Source organism: Ananas comosus, linkage group 12 (genome assembly GCF_001540865.1).
Source record: "Ananas comosus cultivar F153 linkage group 12, ASM154086v1, whole genome shotgun sequence".
Classification (NCBI taxonomy): domain Eukaryota; kingdom Viridiplantae; phylum Streptophyta; class Magnoliopsida; order Poales; family Bromeliaceae; genus Ananas; species Ananas comosus.
Genome location: NC_033632.1, coordinates 6214653 through 6241250, shown reverse-complemented (window position 1 = coordinate 6241250; position 26598 = coordinate 6214653). Strand labels below are relative to the sequence as shown.

The following is a 26598-nucleotide window of genomic DNA, read 5'->3' as shown; positions in this document are numbered from 1 at the left end:
CTCTCTCTCTCTCTCTCTCTCTCTCTCTCTATCTCTCTATATATATATATATATATATATATATATATGTTAGAATACTGTTTAGAGCACCAAGTCTTAGTGCTATTAGGTTTTCGGCTTTTGGATGAAAGGATGTGCAGCTAGGATGGTAGTGGTCTCTTAGGGTTGAGTGGATGGCTGATTGAATAGTATAATATAATGGGTGAAAATGATTAAAGGGGTAGATCTAACGGCGAAAAACTTAATAGCACTAAGCACTCTGTGCTATTGATAACATAGTAGCCGGATTCTCTCTCTCTCTCTCTCTCTCCTCTCTCTCTCTCTCTCTCTCTCTTTCTATATATATATATATATATATATATAGAAAATATCTACATGCCCCTCAAAATTTCGAAAATATCTCATTTACTCCTACTTTTTTTTTCTTTCCAATTTATCCCTCATATATTTCTCCGTACTTCCAAAATACCCATTCAATTACGACCCGTTAAGTTAATTTGGGTTAAACGTAAGTTAAATATCTACCATAGTTAAAAAAAATTAAAATACCATTTTTGCCCTTAACTTAAGGACAAACAAGAAATATTGATAATGGTAGAAGAGTATATTTGAAAAGATAAAAAAGCAAAATACTTTTTGTGCCCCTAACTTAAGGGCAAATAAAAAAAATCGGTGATGGTAGAAGGATATAGTTGAACGGGCAAAATAGTAATTTCACAGAGATAATAGAGTTTATTAATAGATTTTAACTCTAAGGATATATTAGAAATAGGTCGGAACGTAAAAAAGATATTTTCAATATTCGCCTTCTATGAGGGATAAATTAAAAAGTCAAAATAAGCAATTGCTCCTATATATATATATATATATATATACATACACACACACACACAACTACGCCTACATCAATCTGCATCCATGACCACAGCCAATTCCAACGATTGGTATGTCATCAATATCATCTTAAAAAAGACCTCGTAATGTGATAGGTAGCCTAATATCATAGCATGAGAATGAAGTTGCTCTTCGAGATCTCTAAAAAGGTAGGTAGAATAGACACATACTCTAGCACCGCCTCATTTCTAATGAGATATATATATACACCTAGAAGAGTTTATGTAGTATCATTAGTTTTTGGGTTGCCTGCGAGATTTCAGCATCTAAGGCTTGTCGACACATCTGGAGAGTGTCGGGACAAGTCAGAGTCGTTTTGGCGCGAAATAGACGCAAAACAGACTCAGTGCGATGCGAGATCAGAGTTTTAACATTGGAATCTGCAAAGTGCAGGTTTTCAGTGTTGAGTACTAGTACCCTAGTGTAATTCCAAACAGACTGCTCTCGGGTTGCGCCAATTTGATGCTGAGTGCCGGTACGGCATCGGGCTAGTACCGGTACCCTGTGTGCGAGCTTGCGGGTTGATAAGCCATTTGAGTTGATAGAGGATATGGTAGTCTTTATTGAGTTGGCGAGGAGTATTATAGTCATTATGTTGGATAAGATTGCCACCTAAGCTTCCATATCCTTATCAACTTAATTAGCTGAGAGCTTCTCATTTTCTCTCTAATTTGATCGTGTGCATGGTATAGAGCGCGACTCGAGCTCGGGAGATTTTCGCCATCGTTCGGAGGGCCGTTTGATCGTGCATGCATCGTGGTAGCGCCGTTGGAGGCCGGGCGAGCGCGTGTTTTCCTCTCATTCCGACTTCTCGCTGTCGTTGGATTAGCTTTTCGAGGTGGGTTGATGTTACCGGAATTTTCGGATTTCCTCCTAAGCCGCAGTTGACAGCATATCTTATTAGGTTTTGTATATCATGTCCTATAGCTCAAATTCGTGGATTTACATGTTCTTTGAAACCTGAATTTGGAGCTTAGTTATTGGTTTAAATAAATTATATATGTTGGACTTGTACTTGATTTAGGAGAAAATATTTAGATTCTACACTGTCATTTTCTGAAAAGTAACAGATTTAGCTTTAAGAGCTGTAGTTTGTTTGTATCGCCGCAGTTTGTATGCGGTGGATATCCAGAATAGTATAGAATAAATTTACACTCATGCTGGGATGCTGAGTGTATTTTTACAGTAGTGTATAGACTGTTCCGGACTGTCGGGTGCCGTTGCGGTTGACGGTGGACCCAGATTGCTGTTTTTGCATCAGATTGTACCGAGAACATGTTTATTATGGTTGTTAGACCAGTTAGACCCTTCTGTTTTGATTACAGCCTGTGAGAGCCTGATTGAGCTCGGCAGAGATACGCTTGCATACTCGATTGGGTAGCGCCTACGAGTGCCACTCTGGAGTCGAGCTTTGTGCTTTTGCGTTGTTGTCGTTGTGTCCTGGTTGGACTCGCTCTCCACTGACGGTCCAGTGTGGAGGTAATTAGTGTAGTTTTGACAGGCGGGACGGATGTGTTCACCGTCCCTAGTGAGATTGGGTCAGACATTGTATTTTTCTACAGATAGTTAGTGTTGGATTGAGATAGTATAGTGGCATATAACTGTAGAGTTTTTCAGCTTTTTTTACTATCCTTGAGCACACTTCTGTAGACTTAGTGGGTGAGCCGTTGAGGTCGGTAGCGGTACCCACTGAGGACTATTTCTTTTTGCAGTAGTTCTCACACCCGATTGTTGAACCCTTTTTGCAGAGCCTTCTTCTTCAGCTGCTGCTGTTGCGGATACTGATCGTGAAAAGGGAGTCGCGAGTTAGATCCCTTTCCGTTTTGCTGCTGATCTAGAGATATACCCGCTACAAGTAGTGTTGATTTTTTGTTCTTGTACATACTGATGTTAGATCCTCGCTGAAGCGAGTGTTATGTATCTGGAGACTATATATGTATAGAGAACCTGATGTTATTTATATATATTTTTCAATTTAGCAGCTCTCTACTACTAGTTGTAGTTTTGTATGATTACAGGTACAGGTACACCTATCGCTTCGTATACAGAGAAATTTCTATGTATACGGCGGATTTGTCGGCGTGCCCGGGGAAATAAGTAATCCGGGGCGTGACAGTCTATAGTAACGTGAATAGCTTTATTAGGGTGCTGCAGGGATGAAAACGTTGAATATGATCGAATATATATTAGACGAAATGATATTTGCATTTATATTTAATAATGCGGATAAGACTCTAGATACGGATATTGGATGGATACTTTTTTTTTTTTTTTTTTTTTGAGAGAGATAGGTAACACGCTATCCGCTTCGTTTATTTAATTTAGAAATAAACTTAGCTAAAAATATGAATCAATTAGGATTCGGATGGATACTATTTTTTATAATCATATTTGACCGGAACGAATTCGTCTTAAGAATGCATATAAATATGCATCAAATTTTCACGTTTTAAAACAACTACAGTAAGCAATGTTAGGCATATATATTAGTGAAAAATATGTACTTTTGGATTTTAAAAAGGTCTAACACAAGAAAAAAAAAAAGAAAAAAGAAGTCCTTTTATAGAAATTCCATGCAAATAAATCCTTTGTTTTTGGGTGTGAATCCCATGAAAGCAGCTCATTTTAGAATGACTCACAGGTGAGGGTTTCTTCATACAATTTTACCTTTTTTTAGAAAGGTGAAGTTACGACCAATGTTAAAAAATTCGAGTCGAATTAATAGTGATCCGAAAATACTATTGAATTGGAGGTTACTAGTTCAACCAGTGATCAATCACTTATTAAATGAGTGACATTAGCGTGATATCATAAATTTTTAATTATTATTTTTACTATATATCTATTATTTTAATAGCATACTTAAATTATAAAATATTAGTTTCTAAATCAAACTAACCAGATATGAGTTTGCAAGTTTTATTTTCTATAAGACTAATATCTGCTAATAAAATATAAAATCATACTAAGTTGATTTTAAGCCGTCGGATTTTAAAATGACTTAATAAAAAAAATCTGGCCGGTTTGACTGTAGTTAGACCAATTCACCTGTTTGATAGTTGAACTACCGGTTCAAATAATTCAAAATAGTTTTTTGACTTGTCCGGCTCAAAAGTTGAACCAAACCTCTTTATAGACTAGGGCAGGACTAGATCAATTGAACCGGCCGAACCTATTCGACTCGAATTTTAAATCATTGGTTACAAGTATTCATGTATTTATTTTTCCAAACTTTTATTGAAACTAGTTATAGTGCACGTGCAATGCACGTCACATTTAATTAAATTTATATTTATATATTTAAATTTAAATAATTATTGGTGGTACAAATCTATTTATCAATTAGTTTTTTTCTAACTTTAATTTTTTAATGTGTATCCAAATTTTAAAAATTTGAAGTAATTCTAAATTTTAAATTAATGAATTCAGATTTAAATTTATGAACAAAACTCAAAATTTGAAGTTAATTTTGAATCCATAATTTGAATATAAATAATTATTAGAGACATTGATTTATTTATCATCCATCTATTTTTCAAATTTGATATATTTTCAAGTTAATTAATTATTTTTTATTTGAAATATTGTTTACACACCCAAATATTAAAATTTTAATTAATTTCAAGTTTTGAATTAAAATATTAATTTAAATTTGAAATTATGAACCTAATTTAAAATTTAAAGTCGATTTGATAAACTTATTTAAATCATTCTATTTTTCAAACCAATTTTTTTTAGTTAGTTAATTGAGAGATAGTGGATACTAATTATTCTCAACGTGTGTTGCGTAGAGATTTTCTGAGTATGAAATATTCTTTTATGGGGAGCTTATGAAAAATATTCTATAGCAGATATCCTTCAGTTGACAGAAATTTAGATAAGTATAAATTTTTTTCTATTCTCGCAAATAGAATACAATATTATTACCTACTAAAAAAATCAGTCAACAACTATTTTAATAATTATATTAAAACAATATAAATTTGTAAATCACATTTATCAATAAATTTAAATTTTTAAATTGTAAATTCATATGTTATATTTTATTGAAAAATATCTCATATTTTAAATATTAGTAGATAAAATTGAGATACTTTTTATATTCATCTTAAAAAATATGATTAAATATTATATATCTCGAAGGTATTACGTGATTGGATGTTATGTAGGTGGCAGATATTACGTGTGACGGGGTGTGAGAAAAAAAATATTTAGGAAAGGCGTATACGAATATTATTTGTGATAAAATACGATATTATATGTGCGGCGGTTATTAGTACGCATATAAAAAGTGAAATTTGGTACGCGAGGCAATTTAGGTAAAAAATAGATATTTAATTTGTCAGCTATTGGATTAGATCCAATGACTAAAAATTAATATATTTTATGATAATTTAAAAATAAAATAAAAATTGTACGATTGTGATTTATTCTATTAAATTGAATGAATGATATTGTTAGTATGTGATTAGAATTATATTAATAGGGACCGGCATTTTGGGAATAAAAATTAAAAACTCTCTCTTTTAGTCTTTTATAAGTAGTATAGATAAGCTTTTGTATTTTATGTGTACTTAGCAATTTTTGACACGATCCATATAACCACACATGAAGTTAATAAGGTTGGATTCAACTTAAATGAGTTTAGGTCAAAAACGTAGTGATGACCTGCTCAACCTTACTATTAAATAGTTTGCATTCAGATTGAACTTCATAATCTGCTTGATTTGTTCATGACCATTAAAATTAAACATAAATTTTTGTACATATGATATTGATAAAGATGCATAAAAATGTATATAATGATGTTATAGTATCTATATGCATCTTTATAATTTAATGTTTTTAAATCGCTTTTGACTTTTCTTCGAGATTTATACAATTTAAATTACTATTTGGAAAAGATAATTCAGATAATTAAATGGATTATAAAGCTTGCGTGGGGTCATCTGTTTAATAAATTGGTTGGATTTAAGGTGTGAGATTTGACTCTTTTCTAAACGGCTCGAATTTGAGTTGACTTATATTTTCTTTTCTTTAGAAATTCTACTTGTACATCTAAAACATTGAGGTAATTTTGCACCACATAATCTAAGGATTTGAACAGATTCCGTTTAGATTTTTAGTATTTAAAAAATATGATGTAATAAAACTAGTATGAACTCTCACCCACTTTTAGATGTATAAGTAATATTGCCTTTTCTTTATTGAGAAATACTATTTGAATATATATCTAAACAATAGATGTCAATTTCACATCGTCTAATTTGAGAGCTTTCACACGTTTTTTAGATTTGGTAAAAATTTAAAAGACTTACTCAAACTATCGACCCTTTTAAATTGACTATCTAGTTTTTCAAAATTTTATTTTACTACCAAACCTTTAAACTTATGTAATTTGAGTCGGCCAATAGCATTTTGACTTCAAAATTTGAATCCCTTGTTTATTTTTATAAATTTAGTTAGTATATTTTATACAATTTTATAATTATAAATTTATTAAAATAAATTAAAATATTTTTGACTAATTTAAAGTAAATAAATAAAGATTAAATAGTAAAATCAAAATTACGAAGGTTTCAATAGCGAATTCAAAAAAATAGTCTGTAATTCCCATACTTAGTGCAACCAAGCCATCACGCCAGAGTCCAGACAGACCTCCTCCTCAGTCCTCACTTTTGTCCTGCTGCCCTCCCCAGCCAAAACTCGCTGCACTCCCCAGTCCAGTCTTCGGTGCGAAGCTCTTGGATCCACACCTCCAGAGAGATTCCATCTTGAGCCGGGCTTCTAGAAAATTCCAGTAGAGCTGCTACAAAATATACATGTATTGTGTCGGCACTGAGCCACTGACACAAAAGGCTTCTTGAATACTTGAAAACCCCTCCTCCAATGAGGAGGTTTCCCTCCCTAATTTCAAACCCCAAAAGACACCCTTCCCCTCTTCTTCCTCCCATTACCCCCTCCAAAACCTCCAATCCGCTGACACCCAATAATTCTCCGAAGCTCGTCCTCTTCCGAATTCTCCGGGACCGTCCTATCGACGAAGCACGTCGAGTGTTCGATCAGATTCCATCTCCCGATACTCAACTTTTCACCATGATGGTCGGCGGCTACTCGCGAGCCGGCCGTGTGGGTGATGCATTCCGCCTGTTTGATGAAATGCCGACGCGGGACGTTGCCTCTTGGAATTGTATGATCAAGGCCTGCATAGACTGCGGCGACGTAGAACGCGCTCGTAAGCTGTTTGACGAAATGCCCGAACGGAATGTGATCTCTTGGACTACGGTTCTAAACGGGCTTGCGCAGGTTGGTCGTGTCGATGAGGCCGAAGAGATGTTCCGGAAGATGCCTCACAGGGACACGGCAGCATGGAACGCCATGATTTCTGGGTATTGCACCAATGGTAGATTTGTGGATGCTCGCCTGTTGTTTGAGAAAATGCCGCAGCCGAATGTTGTTTCTTGGACCGCGATGATCGGAGGTTATGATCAGAACGGGGAGAGCGAGAAAGCATTGAGTCTGTTCCACCAGATGTGCCGTTCCGGTATTAAACCCTCCTCAAGCACTTTTGCTTGTGTGTTAACTGCTTGCGCCAATGCGTCCGATTTAGTACTGGGCACCCAACTGCATACACACATTAAAAAAATAGGCTATCTTTCGGACACTTATGTATCCACTTCTCTTGTCACACTCTATGCCAACTGTAAAGAAATCGAGAATTCGAGAAAGTTGTTCGATGAAAGTGGGGATAGGAATGTGGTCTCATGGACGGCTCTTGTTACAGCTTATGGCTTACAAGGTAGGCACGAAGAGGCATTGGGTGAGTTCAATAAGATGGTTGAGTTCGGAATCAGGCCAAACCAATCTACGTTCACCAGTGCATTGAATTCGTGTTGCGGGTTAGAGGCTCTTGATAGGGGAAAAAAGATCCACATGTGCACGATTAAGCTTGGATTGGAACTTGATGTGTTTGTTGGGAACTCTTTAATCGTCATGTACTCTAAGTGTGGGAATGTTGATGCGGGTTTGACTGTGTTTAACAGTATGATGAGGCGGAATCTTGTGACATGGAACTCTATCATTGTTGGGTGCGCGCAGAATGGCTATGCATCACTGGCCTTGAAAATATTCAATGATATGAGTTATTACCATATTCAGCCTGATGAGATTACTTACATAGGTATCTTAACCGCCTGTAGCCATGCTAGGTTTCTCAACAAAGGAAAGTACTTTTTCCAATTAGTGAAGGAGGACACTTCGGTGGAAGTGAAGCTTGAGCACTATGCTTGCATGGTTGATCTTTTGGGTCGGTGTGGAAACTTGGAAGAAGCAGAGGACTTCATTCGAAGCATGCCGATGAAACCGAACGTCACTATATGGTTGGTTTTGCTAAGTGCTTGTCGAGTGTACTCTAATGTCGAAGTGGCTCGAAGAGCTTCCAAGGAGATCTTCGATCTTGACCCACATAATAGCGCGGCTTACGTACTGATGTCCAACATATATGCTTCTAATAGTAGGTGGAATGATGTCTTACAAACTAGGGTTATGATGAGATTTCGAGGGGTGGTGAAATTGCCAGGATTTAGTTGGATCACAATAAGAGAATCGAGGCATGAGTTTGTTTGTGGAGATAGGTCTCATCCCATGGCCAAAGAGATTTACAAAAAGTTGGATTGGCTGAAAGGGAGGCTCAAGGAGTATGGGTATGTTTACGATAAGAGGTTTGTGTTGCATGATGTGGATGATGAGCAGAAGGAAACAGTGCTTTCATACCATAGTGAGAAGCTTGCTATATCTTTTGGGCTTCTAAGCACCGTCGAAGGAAGCACGATTAGGGTTATGAAGAATCTCCGGGTTTGCGGTGATTGCCACTCGGCCATAAAGCTCATATCGGTTGTTGTAGGGCGTGAGATTGTTTTGAGGGATTCAACTCGCTTCCATCACTTTAAGAATGGTTCGTGTTCTTGTGGAGATTACTGGTAACAAGCAAGTTTGTGGCTCTTTCTTTTTTATAAGTGAAATTGTGAACTATTTAATGAATGATGTGAAGAACCATAACTGTAAAAAGAATTGCCGCATCATTTTAAGCATACAATGATGTTGGAAAATGACACGCAATCGGTGCAAAAAAGAAGGGTGTTCTTGTTCACCACCTATTGATGTGTTATTATACCAGGAATTAAAGAGAAAGGGAATCTACTTCAGATGCAGAAATTCAATGTTTCAAAGAGAACGGGGATCTACTTCTTTGTTTGGTGCCTAGTATCCAGGTCCTTGGTGCCCCTTTTCATTTTCTGTGTTGTCTGCTTTAAAAGTAGATGTTTATGCTATCAAAATGTTGATACTTTCATGCTGTTCATTCTGTCTTTCTATCTAATCCAGAACTTTCGGACAACCTTGAGATGTATGAGATTTTGGGCCAAACGTCGTGGAGTTCACTCAAATGTACGGTTCACCTACCAGAAGTCTTGACATTAGCATTCTGTATTTACACTTTTTTGATGCTCTTATATATATATATTTAAATTTTCACATGTACCCTCAAGATCCTGCTGCTTAAAAATCTTAAGTTGGGGAGTCATTCAGCTCATGGGAAGATGGATAATTCTGTAGGGTAGAAAGGGCTTTTTTGTTAGTGCAATGGTTTGTACATAATAAATTAATCGTTCGAAGGACATATATGAAAATTGGTATATATGTAAGACATGATTTTGTCGATAATTTTGCAAGGGTATATATGTAACATATCTCGTTATTTTTTGGCTTCTTATATAATTGGTCAGGTCGCAGGATTCCTTGGTGGTATAAATTGGGCGCTTCTCGTAACATGCATATACAAATGCGCTCCCCAGCATGCTCGTCTCTCGGTTCTTTAGGGTTTACACACAGTGGAAATGGCCTAACCTGGTGATGCTCTGCAGTATTGAGGAGGGTACTCTCGGACTTCCTATGTGGGATCCACGGAGGAATTTCAGGGACAGGCTCCACCAGATGCCCATATAACGCCTGCCTACCCATCCATGAATTCCAGCTACAATGTCTCTTCTAGTACTTTGCGTGTTATGACCGAGGAGTTTCAACGTGGATTTGATATATGTGAGGTGTGTTATGAACGCGGTTTTCTTCTTCTTCTTCTTTTAATTTCTTTTGTCGTCTATGTAGTCCTATGCTAAGTGGACAAAGCAAGACATGCTGTTGTACTCTTGCTAGCATTTCACTTGCTATTTTCTTTTCCTTTTTTCCTTTTGTGGCCTATCTAGTGCTATGCTAAGTGTACAGGATTAGACAGGCTTATGTACACTTGCTAACAATTTTGCAAATTTTTTGATGCCATCTTATTGACCTCTTTACCTTTAGCGAAAACTGAGAACCAACAATATATAAATTACATATCATTTTCTGCTTGCTGTGAGTAATCCATAAATTGTAACAACTTTAAAAAAAGATTCGAGTCACCCATATGCTACAAGAGATGAGTGGAGTTTTCCGAGTTCAATAGCCTGCCTACTGCAGTTTAGAGAGTTCTTTGCCTGCTGTATATAAATCAAGATGTCTGTATGTACTGCATCGGGATGTGTATTTTGTATTTTGTATTTTGCACTGAAAACAACCTGATCTAGCTTATTGGTTGTGTTTAGATTCTACTTGTCGCTGGAAAATTGGATGCAATAGCTTATTTGGCTTGGAATCTTCATTTGGTTTTCAAACTTGGGATGAATCATCATCCGAAACCTTATGTGATATCATAGTCTGGGGTCAGCACGAGTTCAGATTGCTAATTTATGTTTATTAGATTTGGATTGATTTTTCTATGCTTCAACCAAATTTGACAAACTAAGAGTACTACTTAGGGTAACAGAGATAGCCTTTAAGACTCCCTGCTGAGTTTTGCTGATGTAGTTTCCTTTATAGCCTTGAGAGACTCTTTGCGTGCATATTATCCTCTTTACTATGCTGCAGATTCTTGATTTTATATACTCTTCGTTCCAATTTATTTTTATGAGTTTATTGCAAATTTGATCCTTGAGGTGATTGTTTTAATTGCATTACCAGAATAGTAACTGTAATAATTTAGTCCTCACAGTTTGACCCCTATTTGATTTAATTTTCAGTTTATTTTAACTGAGCAAAGTTGGAAAACAGTGTTCGGTGCTTTTTTCATATTGCATGCTAACATAATGCCTTAATTTGTTTGATAATGCCTTAATTTGCTATATGAAACAACTTTAGAGAGTAAATTATTAGATTATGTATCTGTAGGATGAATTCAAAATGGCATTCAGACTCCAGGGAGTAAATTTGTAACTAGCCCTGTTTTTGTTTTCAGTATATAAGCTCCTAATCCTTATATATGTGCTGATAATTACTTATAGGCAATGGAAACAAATATAGCTGAGTGGGATACTCTGTTTGCGCCCTATCCGTTCTTTGAAGCCTATAAACACTATCCGGAGATTGACATAATAACAGAAAATGAAGATGACCTCCGGAAATGGAAAGGCTGGGTAGAATCTCGTCTTCCCACTCTCACCTTCAAGGTAAATTGTCTAATGACAAATTGAATTCTCCTTTTTGCATAAATCCACTTATTTTCCATTTTTGCAACTGTCAGTCCCCTTTTCTGTTTTTGCAACTTCAGGCTATTTTTGATTTTCTGATGGAAATGGGGGCTGCAGAGGCAAAGAGGGAGGTTGGAGGGACGTTATATGGACTAAAAAACAATTTCCACAGCTGCAGAAATAGTGAAAGAGACTGTATATACATGCAGAAGACATAAAAAGGTGGTCAGATTTAATTGCATAAACTTGGCAATTTAAGAAACTGAAAAACATTAGCATAACTGAACGATGCGTTGGGGCCTCTTTTATGTTCTTGCAGCTTCGAACCTGATTTCTGCTTTTCGACAAAAACGTCCCGCATCTCTGTGCAGCACAGAATTTAGGGGGCTGTAGTGGCTAGCGAGGGAAGGAAATTTAGGGATAGAAAAATGTCTGAGAATTGCAATTAAGAAAAGATGCTTTTTCTCTGTGCAAAATGGCCAAATTACTTTTCCTGTTCATATGAATGCTGTACATTATACTGATCTTTGCTAAATTATTTTTTGAAATCAGATCGAAACACACGTATGGAATGCTCCAATGCCACCTGCACCCAGGCGACTTCTCTGACAAATCGAAGTCGTTCCACTGCTGCTTCTTCATGGGCCTAAGAAAAAAACAGGATGCACCAACCCGCGAAGGTGAACAATTTGATATTAGGGCAACTGTCGAAGAGTTTAAGCTTGTTATCAGCATGTACAGTCTATGGAAACCAAGGATGGAAATCCAAGCCCCTCATATAAAGCGCCAAAATGTCCCTTCTTTTGTCTTTCCAAATGGCATTAGGCCCTTACGCCCTCCACCCAAAGCAGACGAAGAAACTAGCGGTATGAAAAAGCCGGCTTCTGAAAGTCCTCCTGTTGGTGACGAAGGTCCCTCTGGTACAATAAACACCAAAGAAGCTGTCGAGTTGAAAAAGAGGAAACCACTGGGGGATCCCACAGATGCGAGCCCGGAATACAAAGTACCCAAAATTGTTGAGAAAAGCTCTCCTGCTGCTAATATGTGCCCTGAAGAAGCAAAAGCACTTGCAATCAAGAAAATAATAGGTGGTGGGGGATTATCTACAGCTGGTGCAGAAGCGCCTCACGAGCAGCTTGATGAGCTGGATTACTTGGAATCAGAGGTACAAAAGAAAGATTTCGAAGGCGATAGTAGCAACTCTGTTGAGTCTTTGACTGCAAAAAATAGTGCTATCCAAAATGGAAGCATACCCAGCAATTTTACGAGCAATGGAGGCGTTGAAGAGCTTGAGGTCTTTGTCTTTTGTATTCTGTATCTTTTTCTTTTCATTTATCATTTCCTGATTATTGGTGGTTGTAAAGAGAAGTTAGTAGCTGTCTTCATTATTTCATTGCAACACCATATTTGTACTACACTACTATTTGATTGCCACTCTGGTTTGTATAATGGACATAGAGGAATTTTTAGTGAATACTACGTTTTACGGCATGTAATTATTGGGTGATAACTTTGCATTTCGAATTATATTTCAATTTTAAGGACTGCTAACTGACTCTCTGAATTTTTTTTTTGAGCAAAAGCCTGCAGAGTTACTAGCTCCATATATCGGTGGACCTGCGTCAGCATCATATGCTACTGCTCAACGCAAGCCGCTTAGGTAATTGCGACGTTGATTTTACATTTATTTTGTTAATGGGATTTGCATGTTACAGTATCCTTTTCATTTTAGTTCTTTGAAGTGCGGATGTAAGATTTTTGAGCTCCAAGAGTAGAAGCTCCAATTGACATTCTCTAGTTGTAACTGTAGAGTGGGGATTTTAACAACAATCTATTAGGGTTTCTTTGATTAGCTCTTCACCCAGCCATTGTTGAGGGCTCAAAAATTCTTTTCTTAATTTAATTTAAAGCTGATTTTTCTTTTTTTTTTTCAATAATTTACAGGTTAAGATTGTCTACTGTTGGGAAATCGAATGGCCAGCGTTAAATCTGCGAACTGAACCACCTGATTCAGAGTGGGTACACCATGTTTTGTGAGTGTGATAGAGAGAGAGAGGATGTTCTTTTTTTCACAGCCTTTGGAAGAAAAACTTGCTCCCCTGTTAAGGGCTTATACTATCAGCTGTATTAATGAGGGTAACTTAATAAAAAATAAATGTACAAAATTAATTAAAATATTTTCTTTTTCATGCTCGTCACATTGTTTCTGGTGGCTGTTTGCTCTTGAGGGTTTCAATTTTTGTTGTCGTCGTCGTCATTTTACTTCTTCCTTTATCTTTTTTTTGTGAGGTTTGTGGAGTTCTGTGGTTGTTGATTTGTCTACTTGTGGTTATGCTAAGCTTCTTCTTGCAATGCCAACATGATCAAGCCGTTCTTGGTCTTATCTACTCATCTCTTGGTTTGTGCTCAACCAAGTAAATTTCGAGTTTCAGTGATGAGCTTATATATCTTGCAGTTGGATAGTTGATCTTTCTGTAACATGAGCTTGCATCCGAGCACGGTTTAAGCTGGATCCAGGTTTAATTCTAGCTAAATAATCTATCGATATGCGCAGCTAATGAATAAGATATTGCATGATTTACTGGAGTATATTGGCTTAATAACACCAGGTGAATAACTCAAATGGAAAATTGTCTTAGTATGATTCTGGTTGTGTGTTGCCTTTAAGTTTCTTTATTGTTGTACAATGTACTGTATGTTACACTTTCACACCCTTAATCTTAATCCAAATAGAGTGCAAGATGTAGTAGTGTATGTAGGAATTGGGAAATTTCTGAGGATCTAAAACATTGTCACGCTGATATATAATTGAGCTTACAATTTTTATTTTGCCATAAAAGTTTTAGATAACAATATAATGATTACATACAACCATGGAGGAGCTATGTGTAGGCCCAAGGTGGCATGGCCCCCTTCAACTTCTCAATATTTGCTTAACAGTCCGTGGTGTTAATTCAACTCATTTTTTTTGGGTAGCCGTCATTTAATAGTCCTGGTCACGTTCCGGAGCCTAAATAATAAGAGCCTTGGTATAAAACAATATCATTTTATAAATCAGAGTTGCAATTTTTTTTTTTTTGAAATAGTCTAACCCACATGACGTACAAACCCGCCACAAATGCAAATTCCTCTACCCACACGAACAGAGTCTCCTTTATATTTCTACGGCGTACCGATCAAACAACATCAACAGAATCACAACTCATAACCTCCACATCAACAGAATCACAACTCATGACCTATATTCACTTAGGTAGTGTTTGGTTCGGAAACAAGAGGGGGAATAAGCCCTTGTTCCCCCCTTTGTTCCCAAACGCAACGTTTGGTTCCCGAGAACAGTAGTTCCCGGGAATCTGGAACTAGCTAGTATAAGGCTGGAACTGCTGTTCCACCCGTTTCCTAGAACAAGCTTGTTCCTGGATGAGAACAAGATTAATTAAAATCTAAATTTAATTTTAATGGAAGTAAATTATTAATTAATCTAATTAATATATTTAAATCGTTATTTATTACTTTAATAATTAAATAATTTAAATAATTTATTATTTATAATTAAATATTAATAATTAGATAATTATTATTATTAATTTATTATTTATAATTAATTATAAATAATTAATAATATTCATTATTTTTTTATTAATAATTATTATTTATTCTTAATGACAATAGATATTATTTTTAATTTATTATTTATAATTAATTCTTAATAATTAATAATTATTATTATTTATTATTAATTATTAATAATTTTTATTCTTAATAATTAGATAATCGATATTATTATTAATTTATTATTTATAATTAATTATTTATAATTAATAATAATTATTATTTATTAATAATTATTAATAATTTTTATTCTTAATAATTAGATAATCGATATTATTATTAATTTATTATTTATAATTAATAATTAATAATTAATAATAATTATTATTTATTAATAATTAATTAATAATTCTTATTCTTAATAATTAGATAATGGATATTATTATTAATTTATTATTTATAATTAAATAATTATTATTATTATTATTTATTAATAAATATTAATATTAATTATTATTAATAATTAGATAATCAATATTATTATTAATTTATTATTTATAATTAATTAATAAGAATAATTAATAATTATTATTATTTATTAATAATTAATAATAATAATTATTATTATTAATTAGATCATCCATATTATTAATTTATTATTTATAATTAATTATTAAATAATTATTATTATTTATAATTAATTATTAATAATTAATTTCTTATTTATTTTTAAGTAATATTTTTATTACTATTAATTACATAATATAATTTTAATTTCAAATTATAACTCTTATTCCTCTTGTTCCAATTTAACCATCCAAACACTATTTGTCTTATTCTTAGGAACAACCCAATTTTCATCCAAACGCAAAATTGGTCTAGTTCCTGCTTATACCTGAACTTGTACCTATCCCTAGAACTAGCAGTTCTTACTTATACCCGAACCAAACGCAGCCTTAATCTACAGACAATCAATGTAATGCATTTTTATACAGCTAATCATTCTTAGAAATGATGCATGCCTCTAAGCACTCCTTATGCGTTGGATGATGCGATGCACAATATTATTAAAAGTGCTCCACATCCGGAAGCTTTATTTTAAACTCCAAACATTCATCAATCCATTTTAAATTCTTTAAAAACAGTTTCCCACATAGAAACTCAATATTTTGAAAATCGACTACCACGAGGAGTAGAAAACCAGATAACATGATTCCATAAGTCCAAATAATGAAGATACGGAAAACTCCGAGTACATACATAATCGAAAACTCACATTTATACAAATTCAAGATTATTATTCATGCAATAAGATTTGATTATCTAACTAAACCATTCATTTATTTAAATTATGAAATGCAGTAAACAAAACAGAACCAAGGTAAGGACCGCTAATGCGATCTAATTAGTACGTCCTCCCGTCGCGCCGTGGCCCGACTCCTCACCCTTGCCACCTAGGGAAAAAAAGGGGTGAGAAACCACGACAAGATTTTCCAATGGGTACGACAAAGCCACGAAGGCAAATCGTATTCACCGAAAAACAAAGGAGAACGAGAACAATAGGTACATATATGTCATGATACAAGAGCGAACTACAGTTGTAACAGTAACAAAATAGTAAATGAGCAAGTAACAAACTACTACTGTAACAAAACCACAACTAAATAGATGCTTCAAAGGTAAGTAATCCAAATCAAACCCAATCTAGTGCCTACCATATTGGTCCGCAGACCTCAAGCATTGCCTGTCACAATGCTTGCACCGACCTGACCCATGCGTCCATTGGACGACCTATTCAGATAGTACACGCCCTGGTCGATGGCCAAACCGACTTGGTCTCATGAATACATTCAAAATGCTTTGACTAAGTCATGCGATATGCTCAATACAAAAACCGGTAAAAAATCGGTGCCTTGGCCGAAGTCAGATGTCTAGCATATAGACGTCGAACTAGAATAACCATAGCAATATTCATCAATAGCAAGAGAACTGCAATGCCTAGACCTAAAGGTCCGCTAGATAGTCAATATAATGCGAGCTGCTCTACATGTCGATGACCACTATCACAATACAAGCAATGGAAGCACAAATATATGAATAGTAAACAAAATAATGCCGGCATGTAGAGATTAAGATACTGATATAGAAGAGCAAAGAAGAGGAGAAGAGGTGAAACGATTTCACCGACTATCAGCTCGAAGCACCTACCTGTACCGTAAGGAATACTCGTGTCATCGACCCTCAGTAGATGCTCTCCGAAATCACCCGAACCTATGCACAAACCCATCCAAATCCATAATTAGCTTAAACCCGCTAATTACCCAAAGCCTAAGACTCTAAGTAAGTCTAACCGTTGGACAAATTAGGTTTCTGGATTTCGACCGACGGTCACCGAAAGATTGTCCGATCGTCGCACCGACTCGCTTAAATGTCACCCTAACCTACGGGACATCTTGGAATGAGTCCTGCACCTATCCTACCACGCCCGCTGTCCCAAAGCATTACTTTAATGCCCTTGGGACAGCTGCATAGTAAATGCGCTACAAACGAAAAAGTCAAGTCCCAAAATTGCTCATTTGACTCCCGAGATGCCGTATTTGGTCCCGGAGCCAACCGTGGCTCTCTTGGTGCGACCTGGGGTGTCAAACCTCCCATTGGTGACCAGCAACTTAGCCGTTTTAATTCTGCGAACGGCAACTACGTGCGGGATGCGAAATCGCACCCAAAATTGCCCGAAATTCATGTTTTAAGATTTAGTTAAGCCCCAAAGCGTGCCAAAGCACTCTCGGCGTAATTATGTCTAGGAGTAGCCACAGCATCCTAGTCATGATATTTGATCACTTATGGTATTTTTATAAGATGATATTGATTTAAAATTAACCCGAAAAATTCATATGGATTCCTAATTTATTTTTAAACTAGTGAAGGCCCGCGCTTCGCGGCGGGAAATTTACGCAATGCCTAAAATATTTTCAAAATTTTAATTTTTTTAATTTTCAAATCTAATTTTAAATTTTAAGTTTCAAAAAAATTAAAGAGAGAGAGGAATTAAAAAAATTATTTAAACATTATTGCTGTGAGACCCCAGATAGTCCTATATATAAGATATAATAGGGCTAAACTCTTAACCCGGCTTAAGTATTTTGGGTGGTGGCAAGGCCCAAGAGGTTAAGAGAGTTAAGCGTGCTAGGACGGGAGTAGTCCTAAGATGGGTGACCCCACTCGGTTATCAGATTAAAAGACCTTACCAGCCGTGTGATATTAGTCTCGCTGAGCCAGGGTTGATATACGAGACGAATCTACACATCGCCTGGTACTTGGAGTCTGAGCCATCGGACTAGTGACTCAGCCAAAGAGGGAATTGGAGACCCCAGATAGTCCTATATATCGAGATATAGATAGCGCTAAACTCTTAACTGCCGGCTTAAAAGCTCATTTGGTGTGCCAAGGCGCAAGAGTTAAGAAGTTAAGCGTGCCTAAGTACGGGAGAGTCCTAGGATGGGTGACCCTGGGAACTTGGGGCGTCAACAATAGCGGGTAGATTATTTCGGGTCCGGTTTTCGAATCTGATACGGGTTCGGATTTATGGATTATGGAATTTAATAAAATCCATACGGATCGAGTTCGATCGATTTAAATTTTCCATTTAAAATAAATTTATATTTATTTTTAATATTTTTTTAACGACAACCATACAAATAATTTTCAAAAAAATTTAGAAAAGAAAAAAAAAAAGAAAGAAGAGAGAACCTTGCCCAGCCCGTCCCTGCGACTGCGCCACGCTTTGCAGCAGCCCGCTAAAGCGGCCTGGCCGTCGCTCCGCCCCTGCCCGGCGGACGCTGCTGCGCCCTTGCAACTGGGGATTGGGAGAGGGGAGAGAGGAAGGCCGAGAATAGAGACGGAGGGCCGCGCTACTGCGCCGGCTGCCCCAACGCCTGTGGTCTGACGCCGCGCCCACGCCCGCCGCGCTTGCACCCGGCCACGCCCGGCCGCACCGCCCGCCCGCTCTGGGAAGAGGGAGAGAGAGTGAGAGAGTGTAACATATCAAAAACCCGAAAACGAGGAATCGAACTTAACCCAAATTGGGTTAAGGTGTCGAGAGAAATGGATTGGTGAGTTTTATTTTGCATTCCAACAAGTTTGGAAGGGCAAAAATGAGTTAAATAAGTGTTGGAATGGTTTTGGCATCGAACGACGCGAAGTAGAGTCAGTCGAAACCAAAACAGCATTCTGGAGCATTGTGTACCGGTACACCATGGTGGTTGTACCGATACAGCAAGCGACCCGAGCACAGGCTGCTCTCTGGTTTGGGCAGCCTGGGTGGTGTACCGGTACGGGACCCCGTGTACGGGTACACACCCTGCGAAACCGAGAGAGTTTGCTCTCGGGTTTGGGCCTCTGTGCGGGTCCGTACCGGTACACAAACCCGCGTACCAGTACACAGCGGCTCTGGCAGCAGGGATGAGTCTGCTGCAGAATAGAGAGTTGAGGGGTCTAGTTGTTATTGTTGCAACATATTATTACCCCTAACCCTCTCTCCTCACAGCAGCAAACACATACACTCTCTCCCTCTCCCTCACATTTTCCTCTCTTTCTTTCTCTAGAATCCCTCTAGGGTTTGGTGGAGAAGGTGGAGAAGAAGCTATGGAGAGGGATTTTGGTGGATTTTGGTGGACCTAGAAGCTCTCCAACAAGAAGTAGCTTGCTAGGGCTTGGGCAAAGGTGAGTTTATTTACCTTTTTAGTTTAGGGTTTGGTTTTAAACCTTGGGATTTAGAGATTTGATCCTCTAATTAACCTAGAAACCCTCTAAGAGCCTTGAATCCATGAAATCCATGGTTTTCTTGAGGTGCTCTCATGGTGGATCACTATGGCTCAAAGTAGATGCCCTAGGGATGGTTCTAGAAGCTTGGAAACCTTATTAGAATGCTTCCTAGATGATACTAAGCTTTCTTTTGCTTAGCAATGAGATCAATTTAGGAGAAATCCACATATGGCATTGATAGGGCACCAGAATTGGGGCTTGTGCCCTAGGATTTTTTCGGGGCCAAATTGACCCTGTAGAAACTTAATTGGGGGTCAAACGAACGCGTTGGACAACCCCGTTCGACGTTACGAAAATGTGTAAATATAGTTCATGTATGAAGGGCCTAATTTGGGCACTTTCTTGGTTGTAGGATGAAAATCCGGCGATCGTTGAAGTGTGGAAAGTATCGAGTTCGTCTTTTACTACCTCATTAAGGTGGGTGGTGCATTCCAAGGACTTCGGAAATCCTTCTATATCTAAAGTGTCATATTTGAGCATGTACATATACATTGAGCATATCGCATAGTAGGGTTTCTCATGAGTTTTTATGGCATTTTGTTAGTTCAAATGCATATGGAAAATCGTATGATAATTGAAACTTTATAAACCCTATGTATGCATCTTGAAGAACAAGAACAGAATATAATTGTGACATGGGATATGACCATAGCGAGTGGCATTGACGAGTCTTGAACACTTAGAAAACAAGTGCGGCATCAATGACAAAGAACAAGAACAAGTAGTGTACATGACACTAGTAGAGGTTGGAGAATGCAAGTAAATTGGGTTAGTGACATTATGACAGATACCCCTTAGAGTTAAGGGTTATATGAATATGGTTCTCCTTGAAGTCAAGGAATGGATTGAATTTGGAATCCTTAAAGTTAAGGACTGATCGTACTCACCTAATAGTTCTTGCTCGAGGGCAGTAGCTCCCCCTCGGGCGATGTGCTCCGGAGTTGTCATCACTGGGTCGTAGCGGAATTCTCCCCAGAAGACGGTCCCGTCGGGTTGTAGCGGAATTCTCCCCGATAGTAGGGATTTGGGTTGGTGAGTTTGTGAGGGCGAAACCCACGGGCTAGCCATGAGATTGGGTAATGAAAAGCTAATCTTGCATTCATCATGAGCATTCTATCAAGCATAGTTTTACTTATCGTTCAGGCATATTAGCTGCATCTGTTAGTTGGTTATTATCTATTCTTTCTTTTATTATGCCTGATTAGACCTAGTGGTATAGTCGGTGTGGTTGGTTACCGAACCCACTGGGACCTTTGTTGTAGTTCTCACCCCACTATTTCCACAGAGCCGGGACCGAGCGAGCCGGCAGACGATCGCGGTAAGGGCATTGCGCCCTAGGTAGAGACCGCCCGAGAGGTTTTATTTTCATAGTTGCATACCCCCTTATTATCATCTTTTGTATTTTGATGAAGTTGGTATTGTGATCATATTAAAGGAATTATGTAGAAGACATTAATTATGTTAAATGGAAAAAGGATCGTATTTTGGAGAACTTGTGATGTATAAAAGAAATGATGCAAAGTTGTATTAAAATTGAATGCATGTATGTTATTTAAATTTAATCAAATACTTGTATGATGTTTAGTAGATTCTTTCACTATTGGCTGTTACTTGCCCTCGTGCAAGCCTTTGTGTATGCTTCCCGTTTGTGTAAAAGTCTTACTCTATTGTACAGGATGTTGAGCCTTGGGCGGACAGGGAAGACTCCGTCCGTTCGGCGTCTGTTTGACGCGCTCGAACCGGCCAAACAGGATCGGGTTCGGGGCGTGACAGAGAGAGCCGGGGGAGAAGCCCACTCTGGGAAGAGAGGGAGAGAGAGAGAGAGAGAGAGAGAGAGAGAGGGGGAAGGGGGGGAACAGAGGGAGACGACCCGCCGGTAGGGGACGGGGAGATTGGTAATCGGGTGGTGGAGAATGAGACTCTTTCTCTCTCTCTGCCAACGCCCGGTCGCGGCGCGCGCAACGCAGGGGGAAGAGAAGAGAGAGAGAGAGTGGGGAGCCAGGAGGAGCCTGGGGTAGAGAGGGAAGAGGGGGTGAGAAAGTGAGAAGGAGAGAGAATGAAAAGGCCTCCCCCCTGCCGCCCCCCGCCCCGGCGCCCCCGAGGCTGCCATGTGGGCGGCACCCCGAACCCCCGCTGGCGCAAAGAGTGGGGAGAAGAAGAAAGAAGAGAGAAGGGAAGGGGAGAGAAGAGGCAGAGAGAAAGACAGAGAGGGGAGGGGCGAGAGCGAAGGAGCCGGAAGGGTTGAGAGAGAGAGTGAGAGAGAGAGAGTGAAGAGAGAGACACGCCGAAAAAAAAGGGGGTCCCGCCGAGCTCCCCCGCCAAAACGCGGAAGCCATCCAGAGGAACCCAAGAATATAATTCTATCGATAGCATGGTCAATGTCGAAATAAGGTCTATTGTGTATTTTTCATTATGCTCAGGAGTAGCCACAGCATCCTATAGATAATGAAAAATATATAAGGTATTACTGATATTGAATTAAAGTTATTTGTATTTTTCATTATGCTCAGGAATAGCCACAGCATCCTATAGATAATGAAAAATATATAAGCTATTAGTGATATTGAATTAAAGTTTGATTATTTATTGCAGTCAAATAAATTAATTTTCTGAATGTTGACTGGAATAAGATAGTGGATTGAATTTCTAGATAGCGAGTTTTCCTATGCCCATAGGTACAGAAATCTTGTTGTTTAGAAATTAGTTTTCTACTAGTTTTATTATTAAAGTAGATGAATTCTATGCGTGTAGCACCTCTGCCCACAGGAAGGTAGAATTTATCTAATCTAAAGATTATTATCTTATAGTAGGCGATAAAGTTCGTAATTATCTTTGTTTTTGCAGCTTCTTACTTTACTGCATTTCTTAATGATTTTTCTCGTATTCCTATACTTAATAAGGACAATTATTCTGATTGGAAAGAAATTATTTCTTTTACTTTGGGTTATATGGATTTAGACTTGGCTTTGCGCGTTGAGCAACCGCCTAAGGTAGTGGGGCCAATAACTCCACAGCAGGAATCCGCGCAGGAAAAGTGGGAGCGATCCAACTGCTTAAGTTTGATGCTCATAAAGTCTAGAGTATCAAAAAGCATAAGGGGATCGATTCCAGAATGTGATAAAGCCAAGAATTACCTAAAGGCCATTGAGGAGCAGTTTGTCAGCTCCAATAAAGATTGGCTCGAAAAGAAAAGTATTAAAACTATCTATATTTGTTATGAATCTCATTTAGTTAATGTTCCTAAAAACACATGGTGGATTGACTCTGGAATTACTGTACATATTTCAAATACTATGCAGGGTTTTCACAACCTAACTATGTTAAAGCCAAATGAAAGGATTTTAATTAGCGGAGAAGGAAATAAATCTCAAGTTGAAGCCGTGGGAAAGTTTATTTTAGAACTTAGTACCGGTTTTGTACTTGAACTTGAGGATACTTTTTATGTTCCTAAATTTTCAGAAATTTAGTTTCTGTTTCTAAATTGAGAAATAAAGGCTTCAAATTTTTATTTGAAAATGATTATTTTACTCTGTTCTCCGATAATGTTATTGTTGGCAATGGTTGTTTGGTAGATGATTTGTACAAATTTAATTTGAGTCAATCTTTTGAAAATAATTTTAATGTTGATCATGACATTGGTGTTAAAAGGAATATTATTAAAGAAAACTCTTCTTATTTATGGCACATGCGTTTAGCTCATATCTTTTTAGATAGAATAAACAGATTGGTAAAAGAAAAGATCTTACAAGATCTCGACTTTACCGATTTTGGTACTTGTGTGGAATGCATAAAGGAAAAGTATACTAACACAAATACCACTAAAGGTGCAAGAAGGAGTTCTGAAATTCTTGAGATCATACATACAGATATCTGTGGACCTTTTCCTACCCCTTGTTTCAATGGTCAGAGATATTTTATCTCATTTATTGATGATCATTCAAGATATGTATCTCTATCTCTTATTTGAAAAAGCTGAGGCTCTTGATGCTTTTAAAGCTTATAAGGTTGAGGTAGAGAAACAATTGAATAGGAAAATCAAGATTGTAAGGTCCGACAGAGGGGGTGAGTATTATGGAAGACATACGGATAAACGTCAAATGACCGGTCCATTTGCTCAATTCCTCAAAGGTGAAGGCATCATTGCACAGTAAACGATGCCTGGCACGCTTCAGCAAAATGGCATTGCCGAAAGAAGGAATAGAACACTTATGGACATGGTAAGGAGCATGATTAGTAGCTCTTGTCTTCCATATTCTTTTTGGAGTGAAGCATTAAAGACAGAAGTGTATGTTTTAAATAGGATTCCATCGAAGGCTATTTCCAAAACTCCTTTCGAGTTATGGAAAGGGTGGAAACCTAGTTTAAATCACCTGCACGTATGGGGATGTCCAGCTGAGGTGAGGGTTTATAATCCACACATAAAGAAATTGGACCCTCGAACAATCAATGGATATTTCATTGGCTATGCGGTAAACTCCAAAGGATTCAGGTTCTATTGTCCAAATCACCCATCCAAGATAGTTGAGGCTAGGAATGCCAAATTTCTTGAGGATTCTAAAGCTAGTGGGAGTGTTGTTCCTCAAAAGATGAATTTTGAGAAAATAAGGGATTCAACTAGTTATCCATCAACAGATAATAACCTAGTTGCTCTTCCAGGAAGTCAATTTGACCGTAATGGAGATCAACTAATCTTAGAGCATGAAAATGCTGAACCAGTTGAACCTCCCCATGAAGATCTGTCCCAAGAGGAACAGATAATTATAGAGCCAGCTACACAGAATAATAAAAATCTGCATGAAGAGGTTGGCTTAAGAAGATCCTCAAGACAAAGGAGACCGGCGATTCCTGATGATTATGTAGTCTATCTTCAGGAGTCTGACTTTGATGTTGGACACCATAAAAACCCATGGACGTTTTCAGAAGCCATGCAGGGAGATAAATCCTCACTATGGTATGATGCCATGAAGAAAGAGATGAAATCTATGACGGATAACAAAGTTTGGGATCTCGTTGAGTAACCACAAGGAGTCAAAGCCATTGGCTGTAAATGGGTCTTCAAGACCAAAAGGGACTCTTTGGGTAACGTAGAACGATATAAGGCCAGACTTGTTGCCAAAGGTTTCACTCAAAAGGAAGGCATTGATTATCATGAAACCTTCTTTCCGGTATCAAAGAAGGATTCATTAAGAATTATCATGCCTTTGGTAGCTCATTTCGATTTAGAGCTATATCAGATGGATGTGAAAACGACATTTCTAAATGGGGATATAGAGGAGATAGTCTATATGCAATAGCCCGAAGGTTTTTGCACAGATGAAAATAATCACCTTGTTTGCAGACTAAAGAAATCTATATACAGACTTAAACAGGCTTCCTGTCAGTGGTATATTAAGTTCCATAATGTAATTACTACATTCGATTTCATAGAAAATATTGTGGACCAGTGTATATACCTAAAGGTTAGTGGGAGTAAGTATATTTTCTTAGTTCTGTATGTGGATGATATTCTGCTTGCAAGTAGTGATTTGAATTTGCTTAAAGAGACTAAAGTTCTTCTTTCTAAGAATTTTGAGATGAAGGATATGGGTGAAGCTTCTTATGTCATTGGTATAAAGATTCACAGAAATAAATCTCAAAGAATTTTAGGTCTATCTCAGAAAGCATACATCGAAAGAGTTCTAGAAAGATTTAATATAACAAATTGTGCACCTACAGCTGCGCCTATTATAAAAGTGACAGGTTCAGTGTCCTCAGAATGATTTAGAACGAGAACATATGAAGAGCATACCCTATGCCTCTGCAGTAGGGAGCTTGATGTATGCGCAGGTCTGTACCAGACCTGATATAGCTCATGCAGTGGGGATGTTGGGTAGATACCAAAGCAACCCTGGCCTTAATCATTGGAAAACTGCAAAGAAGGTTATGAGATATTTACAAGGAACAAAGGATTATATGCTCACCTACAGACATTCTGACCATCTTGAGGTGGTCGGGTATTCGGACTCTGATTTTGCTGGATGCGTGGATTCTAGAAAGTCCACATCAGGATATATTTTCTTACTTGCTCAAGGTGCTATATCTTGGAGGAGCACTAAGCAAGATACAGTTGCTACATCCACTATGGAGGCAGAGTTCATCGCTTGCTATGAGGCTTCGTCACAGGCTTTATGGCTGAGAAATTTTATCTCAGGTTTAAGAGTTGTTGACTCTATCTCAAGGCCAATTAAGATTTATTGCGACAACTCTGCTGCAGTGTTCTTTGCCAAGAATAGTCGAGTTACAGATCGCAGTAAACATATCGATATAAAGTATCTTGCTGTGAAAGAATACGACAAGAAGAAGGTGGATATCCAATACATTGGGACCGAGATGATGATTGCTGATCCTATGACTAAAGCATTGCCGGCAAATAAATTTAAGGATCATATTCATCATATGGGTATCTTGAGTCCATACAGTTTAAGTGTTTTCTTCTTATATAAAGACTTTAAAAACTGTTCTTATTTGAGTAAGAACATATTTTGGTTTTTGCACATATGCGCATAAAGTTATTTTTGTACATTAAAGTTTTATTGTGCACTAAAGTGGGACTCTGAGTTGAACTTATAATAAGTTCATACGGTTGTAACTCATAAAGTTATTTGATTAAGGAATTCGTACTTTTGATACATGCAAGGAAGTGTTCATCTTTTGGGGCATAACCGCTATGATCAAAGTATTGTGATTTCTTGGTCGAGTGGGAGATTTTGACTGTATAATTTAGTTGGTA

The 26598-nt window shown here is 37.4% G+C and overlaps 2 protein-coding genes across 5 annotated transcripts; both read left to right on the top strand.

Annotated features, from left to right (window-relative positions):
• LOC109718828 (pentatricopeptide repeat-containing protein At5g46460, mitochondrial) lies at positions 6485–9753 on the top strand. Of its 4 annotated transcripts, none has more exons than XM_020245255.1 (4): positions 6485–8873; positions 9071–9164; positions 9277–9339; positions 9678–9753. In XM_020245255.1, the coding sequence occupies exons 1-2, from the start codon at positions 6784–6786 to the stop codon at positions 9075–9077; spliced, it is 2097 nt and encodes a 698-aa protein (XP_020100844.1). In that variant the 5' UTR covers positions 6485–6783; the 3' UTR covers positions 9078–9164; positions 9277–9339; positions 9678–9753. The 4 variants fall into 4 exon arrangements, with proteins under 4 accessions (XP_020100844.1, XP_020100846.1, XP_020100847.1 ...); XM_020245257.1 differs by having other exon boundaries at positions 9685–9724; XM_020245258.1 differs by having other exon boundaries at positions 6485–9164.
• On the top strand, positions 9747–12139 carry LOC109718829 (nuclear poly(A) polymerase 1-like). Its single transcript, XM_020245260.1, has 4 exons — positions 9747–9995; positions 11268–11432; positions 11534–11675; positions 12006–12139. Exons 1-3 carry the CDS (start codon positions 9915–9917, stop codon positions 11669–11671), a joined length of 384 nt encoding a protein of 127 aa, XP_020100849.1. The 5' UTR covers positions 9747–9914; the 3' UTR covers positions 11672–11675; positions 12006–12139.